The 10,518-nt window shown below is 37.4% G+C and overlaps 1 protein-coding gene across 1 annotated transcript; it reads right to left on the bottom strand.

The window, feature by feature from the left end:
* Window positions 1-6,521: 6,521 nt before the first annotated feature.
* LOC107023700 lies at window positions 6,522-7,678 on the bottom strand. Its single transcript, XM_015224478.1, has 2 exons — window positions 7,452-7,678; window positions 6,522-6,801 (listed from the first exon to the last, which is right to left on the bottom strand). Exons 1-2 carry the CDS (start codon window positions 7,676-7,678, stop codon window positions 6,522-6,524), a joined length of 507 nt encoding a protein of 168 aa, XP_015079964.1.
* Between the last annotated feature and the right edge of the window lie 2,840 nt (window positions 7,679-10,518).

Genomic DNA, 10,518 nt, shown 5'->3' on the forward strand with positions numbered 1-10,518 from the left:
TATATATATATATATATATATATTTATTAAGGAGCCTAATTGGTACTATTGTGTATTTAAGTGTGCTTTTTGTTTTTATATAAACTTTTTCTAAAATGGGTGAAGCATGTAGCAAAAGGACATATCGGGCATTGCATGTAACCTACATAATTATATTACTTTAAATTGGGGATTTCAAACGAGAAAAGATCTTTTTGCTATTGTTCAATGGAAACAACAAACGAAGCACCCTAAATACTTGCAAAGTAGTGTTTATAGTCCTATTTTTCCTTATTGTGTTTAGACAGGATAGCGTGTTTCAAACATTTGTCTGTATTGATATTGCAAAATTCGAAGTTACATGATCATAAATTGTTATAAAGTGATGATTTGAGTTTCTAAATAATAATATTAGATTCTAGTTCAAATTTATATCTATTAAAAACACTCAGGTTTGACATGAAAAAATTATATATATTTCACATAAAAAAATTGTATTAAAGAATAGCTAGTAATTAATATTATTGATCAAGTAATTTTTATTAAATATAGTAATATTATTGGTTGTTTCGTTGAGTTATTTCATTATGAGTAGTATAAAATAATCAATGTCCATAGAATTTTTTTTTGTTGATTGTTTTTGCCTTCATATGTGATTCTTTATATATTTTATACATGGATAGAAAGTATTTATTGAGTTAGATATAATCAATTCAAAAATATTTTGTCTACCCAAATAAATTTACTTTATCACAAATTGTTATAATGTGATGATTTGAGTTTCTAAACAATGATTTAAAGTTTTAGCTCAAATAATTTTTTTAGATTGTTGATTCAATTATTTATGTATTTTAGAGCCCAATTCGATCCCTTTCTCATTTCTAGGGTCCAATCCGATTCTTTATTCCTTCTTAGAGTCCCAATTTGATCCCTTAACAATTGATTACTTTATTAATATGAAGAACTTAATTTAAATATTGAAATATTAAGTATTAAGATAGAATTTTAAAAGCAAAACATAAACTTTAATACTAAATGTAACATTTTCTTCTCTACGTAGAAGCAAAATATAAACTTTAATACTAAATGGAATATCTTATTCTAATCTTTCTTTTATTGTTTTCATTATTTTCTTCTATATAATATGAAATTGAATTTTTTACTTGAAATCTCTGTGGAGCCGAACAATGTGAGGACATAAGTTAAAAAATGACATAGGTAGTATGTATACTTTATACATCTTTAATGTGTAAATGATTTTCAAATTCAATATTTCATTTTTAGCTCTATTTTTCCAATCACTAACAACGAAACAATGTTTATTTTATGTTAAACAATGAATGAGATGTACCACGAAAATAGAGAAAATAATCACGCCACGACGGTAACTTATTTTATGTTAAACAATGTTTATATTTTTTAATGTTGTTTCATACATTTTTTTACTTCAGTGTTTAGGTTATGATAGAATCGTAACCATCAAACTTATTTCCAGATCCCTAAGAAAGTTTACTGTTGTTGATACGGAAACTTATGTATCCCACATAAATTTCGATTGCGATGACTTAATTTCCCATGTGTATATCTTAACGGTGGTTGACTACTTGACGGAGTAAAATTATATAATTTATTATAAAAAAACTCAAAAGGAAATAAATAATTTTAATGATATTTATCAATTGTTTTATTGTAGAAGTTAATATGGTGGTAGTTCTACTTGAAAAATGTAGATGGTAGAGGTAAAATTATTTGAATCATAATTATGAATTATTTCTACTAGAATTTTTTTACATTAATTTGAACTAGAAATTTAGCGGTTTCTTTATTTATTTATATACTTAAAAATAGGTTCAACATAATCCTCCTAATAGGAAGCCACAAATGGACAAGGATCAATTACTTAGTTAACAAAGTTGGTGTTGAAGTATAAAGAAGGCTAATAAATAAGAACTGAGAAGAGCGACAACCATTAACCTAACATAACTACTAGGTCGTTGGAGAGATACAGTACCGAATAATTCTATGGTGATCTCTGGACCATTGATGTAACTTTTACAGTTGATTTTGATCGTTCGAACTTTGATAAGCCAATTTAGGTTCTCATTTTTTTGTTTTTGGTTGAAATTTTTGTTGTTTAGAAAGTTTAGAGGAAATTGAGAGGTGCCTTTTTTTCTTCTCCTGAGCTTGAGCAGTGCAGAGTGATGAATGTGTATTTATAAGCGCAAGAACAAGTGAAAAAGGAGAAAAGTTGAAATTCATAAAAGGAAAAATACTTTTTTCAAGAACAATAAAGATTATGATGGAATGATAAGTATTTCTTTATTATTATTAGTTATTTTCGAGTTTAAACTTTGTTGGATATTATTTATTGCTATTATTATTATTATTATTATTATTATTATTATTATTATTATTATTATTTAGTATTATAATAATAATAATAATTATTATTATTATTATTATTGTTATTATTATTAAATTTCGATTCATAGATATTGAACTTCGGTCCCAAACTCGTTTGAATGCTTTAGAAAGTCGATTTATATTTGCATATTTGAGTAGATGACACTTCAACATTTTTATTTAACCATTTCAATCCATACAGATAATTACTTATACTTCATTGTTAATCTTAAGTTAGTGTCACGATCCAAATCATAGTAATTGACACCACACTAATCCTTCCGTGGGAGAACTACTACTATCATCCAACTAAAATAAATAATTTAAAATTAAGGCATTATCATAGGAAACAAAATAAGATTTAGACAAAAGTTTACACAAATTTAGACAATTGATCTAACTTCTAACTAGCTATACGAAAGATAAACCTAGAATCTCAAAGTCAATATTTCAAAATATCTAACGAAGATCCAAGTCTAAAAAAGAAATACTAATGAACTTATCCACTAATTAAAAGCAAAGGTCTAAGTCCGGAATGGTGGACATAAAAGAATGAGAATATCATGGCAGCCCGTAAGATTGACTCACCCTTGAATTTGATGCGATGATCTTTAATCTCCTAAGCGAGGTCTGTCAATAGCTGCTTGTAGATGTCATGTACACAACAAAAATAAGAGCAAATGCAGAATCAGTACAAAACCACAGTGTACTGGTAGGTTCATGCGATTATCCCACTAGTGTAATATAAGTAATTCAACAACATTATAATCACATGCATAATATATCAACATTTACAACATTAACATACTTATCAATATACAATTATCGCATATCATTGGTCCTCTCACAGAACCACAATCCAAATAATTAGCTTGTCGAAATGTGAGAGTTTGATCCCATAGTTGTGCTGGAACGTGAAGTTCGATCCAATAGTTGTGATGGAACGTGACAACCAATCGAATAGTTGTGTTGAAACGTGGCAACCTAATCCATATTAGCTTATAAGAGTGTGACAATCTGATCCCCCAGTACACACCACAATCACAAGTACATTATCAAGATCATACATCATGATTTCATGTCAACCATCATTCAAATATTTCATTTACAACAGCAGTGATTGATATTGCAGCATTCATACATATTCAATTATCAAAATGAAGCAAGAACAAAAAAACATCACACAATCATAGAAATGCAAATATCACCTACCTCGAATCAAGCTTGAATCCCTAAGACACTTGATTCTTCCCTTCCCAAATTTGTTCTGCTTGTTCTTGGTTTATAAACAATTAATAACATACGGGAATCAATAAACAATTACTAATTACCCAAATTACTAACAATTCTAACAAACACTAGATCATATGCATGATCTCTAATATCTAAATTAGGTTTGTTTCCACCATAGAATCTTTCAAGAAACCCTTCACTATCAAAATTGATCCATTCTATTACATCCTACGAATTTAAAAATGGATTCGGAGAGTTAAAAACTTACCTTTAACCTCAAAAATGATGGAAAATAAGTTAGAGTAGCCTAGGGGTCGTTCTTTAGCTCTAAAACTCGAAAAGTGCCAAATAAGGTCATTTAAAGGTTTTATTTATGACTTATTCCATGCCTGTCCTGCTATAGCGGCCCTCATCTCGCTGTAGCGACAGTGCCACATTGGCATAAGTGCCCGCCAGAGAAGTCTTGTCTCGTCCCACACATCGGCCACTATCCCGTTACAACGATCCCACTAAAGCAGCACAAAACAAAGCGGATAGCTCATTCGCATAATCACATTGTCTCATTTATAACACACCTCCATTCCAGTATGCTCAGAAAATACTCTTCAAGCTAAGATCGATTTTCTGAGCTTTACTCACTCAAATTCAATTCTGTAAAATAGTACATATTTTTTAAAGAGTTATATAACACCTCATCTAACCAAATTTTTAATTAAGTCACTCGATTGCTACCAAATTTTCCTACACCTTAAATACTCTGATTTCCTCCAAACGTGGACAAGGTTAAAACAAATTCAAATACTACAAAACAAAATTTGGCCCCAATTTCCTCCCCGTTAACATTTATATAACGAAGTAACTCAATCGTTACGATTAGATAATAAAAGGTAACCTAATTACATATATTTCTGAATTTAAAGGGCAAACCAAACTGATCCCTTATTTGATGGATAAATAAATTAAGTTCAACAAGTTTTTAGAGAAAATGGTCAAATGTCCCCAACCTATTGTCGGATTCTCAACAACACACATTAGCTTTATGGGGTCCTTTCACCCCTTAAACTGTTGAAAACTTAAATTATTACCTTTCTAATTGCTGGTCTGGCAAAGTGGGAGTATTTGAGTGAGCAATAAAAATAAATTATTAAAAATTTATTTTTAATTATTTATGAATATATGTATTTTATTTATATATTTTATTTCTTCTTTCTCTCACCTCTTTTCCGTTACTAACACTTCTCTAAACAAATCGTTATGTCGAAGCTTTGACCAATAAATATCAGTTAAATAACTAGACCACCTACACCATTGGAGGATAAACTTCACAAAATCAAAACATCTTTAGTTGTTCTCTTCCTTGTCACTATTGACAAGCAACAAGAGACGCCAACAAACCATCAACCACCACACATCTTTTTGCTTCTAACGACAAACAACTAGAAATCTCAATTAAACCTTTTTTCTTTGGTGGTTGAATTGAAATTGGATTTACGATGATTTTGATGTCTTTTTGATCTGAAGCTTTATTCACAAGAGAAAATGGCGGAAAATTCTTTTAGTGGGTCAAAAAGATAAAATGACGACACATGTTCCCCCACCCGATGATGCAAACACTGCGGCTCATTGCTAAAGAAACTCCTGGACTTTGTCTTTAAAATACCACAAGTCTTCATATTTCTCCCATGTGGCCTCTTCTGGAGTTTGTCCCTTCCAATGTACAAGGAACATGGCGCTGGCTTGTTGTCCTCACTTCCATTGGCTTGGTAGTCTATGATAGGCTCAATCTCTCGGTCATGCAAGGCGGTGACTGTTATGGGAGCCCGTTGTGACCGATTCCTATTGGGATCTTCCTTGTCCTCATGGTACCGCTTGATGGCGCTTGCATGAATGACCAAATTGATTTGAATTATGGAGGTAGCTCTAACTTGTATCAGATATTGCCTACCTTGGAAACGATCTTGAATGGACCCTCATATTTCCACACTAAGTTTTGATGAACGCCCCTTAGTGCCTTGAACTGTCTCAGATTGAATTTCACCAAGACCATTCCACCTTCTTTCAAATCCGTGGGACGATGCTTGCGATCGGCGAACTTCTTCATCTTCTTGGCTGCCTTGTCCAAGTAGGACTTGGTACTGTCAAGTTGTTCCTACCATCCTTTGGAAAAATGGTAGGATCCCAAACTCTTTCCTTCAAAAGTAGCCGGTAACAAATGTGGAGTCTACGGCTGCTGTCCTATCGCCAATTCAAAGGGTGTGCGCTCGGTAGACTCGCTCCTTTACAACTTGTATGAAAACTGCGTCATATCTAGGAGCCTGGCCCAATCCTTTTGGTGTGCACTAACATAGTGTCTCAGGTAGCACTCTAGTAGGGCTTTGACACGTTCTGTTTAGCCGTTGGTCTGCGGGTGGAAACTTGTGGAAAAGTGAAGTTCTATGCCAAGTATATCGAACAAATCCCTCCAAAAGTTTCCAGTAAAGTGGGGGTCTCAATCGCTGATGATATGCCTTGGCAACTCCCAATATTTCACCACGTTCTTAAAGAACAATTGGTCAACCGTTTTTGCGGTTCAATTGGCTACGACAGACATGAAGGTAGCATACTTCGAAAACCTATCCACTACGACCATTATCATCCCATACCCATCATATTTGGGTAGAAAGGTTATAAAGTCCATGGTTATGTTCTCCCAAGGTCGTTTTGCCATAAGCAGTGGCTCCAGTAGTCCTCCGGGTTGCCTTTGCTCCACTTTGTCTTGCTGGCACACAAGACAAGTTTGCACATAACACTCGATGTCGTCCCGTATTCATGGAAAAAATATATAGCTTCGATCAGCAACCTTGTTCGTCGCTACCCCGGATGACAAGCCCATGGTGTTTCGTGGACTTCATTGATGATTCACCTTCTCATCGATCCAAACTTAGGTACATATATCCTCCAAATGGAAGAAAGCAAGAGGCCTTCTTCCACCCAAAAGCGCCTAGTCTTGCCTTGGCAGCCAGCTCCATTAAATTCTTGGTCTCTAGATCGTGTTGCATGTCATCCTGGATTGCATCTTGAATGTCACAGTCAGTTGTAGTGATGGTAGCAAGCTCGGCCTTTCTTCTAAGTGCATCGGCCACAACATTGCCTCGCCCCGGCTTATACTCCAAGATGTAGTCGAATTCTGCTAGAAAATCTTGCCACCTAACTTACTTCAGGGTTGATCTTCTTTTGTGACTGGAAGTATCTAGTGGCCACATTGTCGGTCTTGTCCATAAACTTCGAGCCTAGTAAGTAGTGTTTCCACGTGCGTAGGCAATTCACGATGACTGTGATTTCCTTTTCTTGCACCGTGTACCGCCGTTCGACCTAGTTTATCTTGCGGCTCTCGAATGCTATTGGGTATCTATCTTTCATTAAAACTCCCCCAATGGCAAAGTATGATGCATACATATGTACTTCTAAGGTCTTGGAGAAGTCGGGCAGTGTCAAGACTGGCTCCTCCGTCACTGCAACCTTGAGACCTTCGAACGCTTTTTGGCACTCCTCGCTCCAAACCCATAGCTTGTTCTTATTTAAAAACTCGATCAGTGGAGCGGCTTTAGCGGAGTATCCAATGATGAACCTACGATAAAAGTTTGCAAGTCTAAGGAAGGATCGCAACTCGGTCACTTTTGTGGGTGCCCCACTCCTGGATCGCCCGAATCTTTGCCTCGTCTATCCATAGTTTGCCTTGGCTTATGATATGTCCTAAGAAGTGTACCTCATTCTAGGCGAACTCGCACTTTTCCCGCTTGACATAGAGTTAATTCTCTCGAAAGACTTGGAAGACTCTTTTCAGGTGCTCCACGTACTCCTTGAAGGTGTTGTTGTAGATGAATATGTCATCCAAGTACACCACAAACTGGTCAAAGTAGGGGTGAAACATCTTTTTTATCAACGTGGAAAAGGTGACAGGTGCATTGGTTAAACCGAAAGGCATAACCAACCACTTGTATGCTCCATATCTGTTCACAAACACTATCTTTGGCTCGTCCCTCTCTGCGATGCGCACTTGGCAGTAGCCTTTCCGGAGATCCATCTTGGTAAAGTATTTGTCTTGTCCAAGTCTATCGAAAAAATCTGCGATGAGTGGGATAGGATATTTTTTCTTAATTGTTACCTTATTAAGCGTCTGATAATTAATGCATAAGTGTAACGACCCATCTTTCTTCTTCTGGAATAGTACTGGCGCGCTATAAGGTGCATTGGATGGTCGAATGTGACCGGCCTCGAGGAGATCCTTCAACCCTATCCTTAGCTCCTCTAATTCGGGTGGAGCTATACGATAAGGTGCATGTGCGGGTGGCTTGGATTCCACTTCCAACTCTTGTGATGTACCTCGCGCCTAAGAGGTAGAGTCTTTGGCAGCTTGTTCGGCATCATGTTCTTGTTTTCCTTAAGGACCTTCTCAATGATCAGTGACAAGCACCATTCAGCATAATTGTTTTCTCCTAAGCTTGCAATGGTGGCTAAGAACGTCGGTTTTCCTTTATTTAAACCGTTCACAATCTGTATGGCCGATAGCTGGGCGTGTCAATCTTTCATAGGCACCTTTACTAGAGGTACCGTGTATGACCCTTTTCGCTTCATGACTATGAGTCGTTGAAGGTAGAGGTTGATCATCGTGTGGCAGCGCTGGAAGAACTCTTGCCCGATAATGATATCAAATATGTCTAAAGGAGAAATGGTGAAGTTTGTCTTACCTTGCCACTTCCCCAATGTGATGCTCACTCCTTGGGTGACCCCGCATACGGGAGTCGGTGGGGCATCAACTATCTTGAGGCAGGTGTTGCTTGGAACGTAATTTAGCCCTAGCTTTTCTGCCACCGTCTTTTATGATATTTCCTTTGGCGTCAGAGTCTACCATGGCACGATCTAGTCGTCCATTTATGGAGATGTCTATATACTGCGTGCTGAAGTATCCCGACTTCTCCATCTGCTTTCTTATAGCACCGCATAGTCCTACCATGCCCAGCTGCATCGTTCCCGTGTCCTGCCCTTGCTCTTGTGCGTCCTTCTCCTTCCATTCGCGTAGGATGACACCAAGGTTGTTAATCTCGGGGAACCTGGCATAGTCGTGCATTCCACCGCATATGTAGAAACCATCTTTATTGTTAGTCTGCGCCCTCTGTGTAGTTCTGTTAAACAAACCGCTTGCTGTCTGGCTTGTAGGGGTCGTGCTACTTGGGATGTGCCTACTGCTCCTTGCCTCGTCCAGAATCTCCTCCACCTTTGGCATGACTGCTCTTTGTGTCCTTCACCTTTGCCTTGTCGTGCCTATCATGTTTAAAGTCGGTCAATGATTCGGCTTGTGTAATGGCCTCATCTATGGTCTTGACCTATCGCCGCTCCAACTCCATCTTGGACCAATTCTTCAACCCGTTCATGAAGTGGAACAACATGTATTCATTTGTGAGGTTGGGAATTTGAAGTGTTAGAGTTATGAACTCCTTCACGTACGCCCGAATGCTTCCCGTTTTCTTCAATTCCTGGAACATGCACTTAACCTCGTACATAACATTGTTAGGAAAGAAGAATTTCTCAAATTCCTCACGGAATTGCTCCCACATGTTGTGGTGTACGTCCCCTTCCCAATCTCGGGTTCTTTGCACCTCCACCATAGCATGACCTTCTCAGATAGATACAACACAACAGTGTTAATCTTATTTTCTTCACTCTTCACCCGGCTACACTTGAAGTAGCTCTCTAAGTGCCACAGAAAGTTATGCACCTCCTGAACAACGGGGACGTCTTTGAATAGGGGTGGCTTGGGAGCCTCGACCTTGGCCTCTCTATCACGGTCGAGTGATATCGATCCTCCAGTCTCTGCACCTTCCTTGAGCGTTTTCACTTCGGCCTTCAGATTTTCGATCGTGCTTAATGTCTCCATGAGCCGATACTCCAAGGAAGTGATGGACTTCTTCATCTAAAACTCAGCCCGCTGGCGAACCTCCAACTTGCCGTCAACCACATTCATGTGACGTCCTAATATCTCCATGGCCTGCCTTGCAACTTCCACCCTTGTGAACCATTCTTCTCCAGCAGTGTCGTCTATGGTGTCTTTGCCAAGTTCATCATCACTTTTTTTGGTGGTCGAAGGTGGATGAGATGGTAGTGCCTCGCATGGTGTGGGGTCGGGCAACACCTCCTCATAGCCCTTTTGATGCTTCTTTCCCTTTCGGTTCTTCTTTCCACCATCCAAACGGATGTTTGTGGTGCTAGTTCCATTTGCATCTCTCTCAATAGCCATTCCCTTAGTATCAACATTTGCTCTAATACAACATTGTCATGGACTAAGAGTCTTTTTATTGATCTGCGACACTTGACAACTCACTCAAAACTCTTTCATGCTCTATTAAGCTCAAGTAAGCCTTTTCAAGCTAAATCGCTAAGAGAATGAAAGGAGATACTTAGAAAGATCAAAAAAGAGAACTTTGAAGAAGGCTTCTGGATTGCTTTGGAGAATGCTTTACAACTTTTGCTAGGTGCCTTTGCAAATGAGGGGCACCTCTATTTATACTACTTACTAAGGACTAAAATGCAATTAATATTTACTATAAATGCCCCTAAGATATTTACACTTTGGTCCCTTTCTAGAGAATTCTACATTATTTTAGGACCTTTCCTGGCCTTCCTGAGAATTCCAAAAGGTTCTAGAGTCCTCCGCAAGCGTTTTCGCAACTCTAAAACGTTCTGCCCTTATTCAAATGCCCTAAAAAAGTGGAAGGATGTCACAATGGTCTCTAATTAGACCTACAAGGTTACACACCTCAACACTAAGCGTTTCCTACTACAAGTGAACTAATTCACAATCCACCTCCAAGTATACTTGTGGAATGCAAGGATAAAATCTCATACTACCATCCAAGCTAAGTAACT

This window comes from Solanum pennellii, chromosome 1, assembly GCF_001406875.1.
Source record: "Solanum pennellii chromosome 1, SPENNV200".
In the NCBI taxonomy this organism is placed as follows: Eukaryota; Viridiplantae; Streptophyta; class Magnoliopsida; order Solanales; family Solanaceae; genus Solanum; species Solanum pennellii.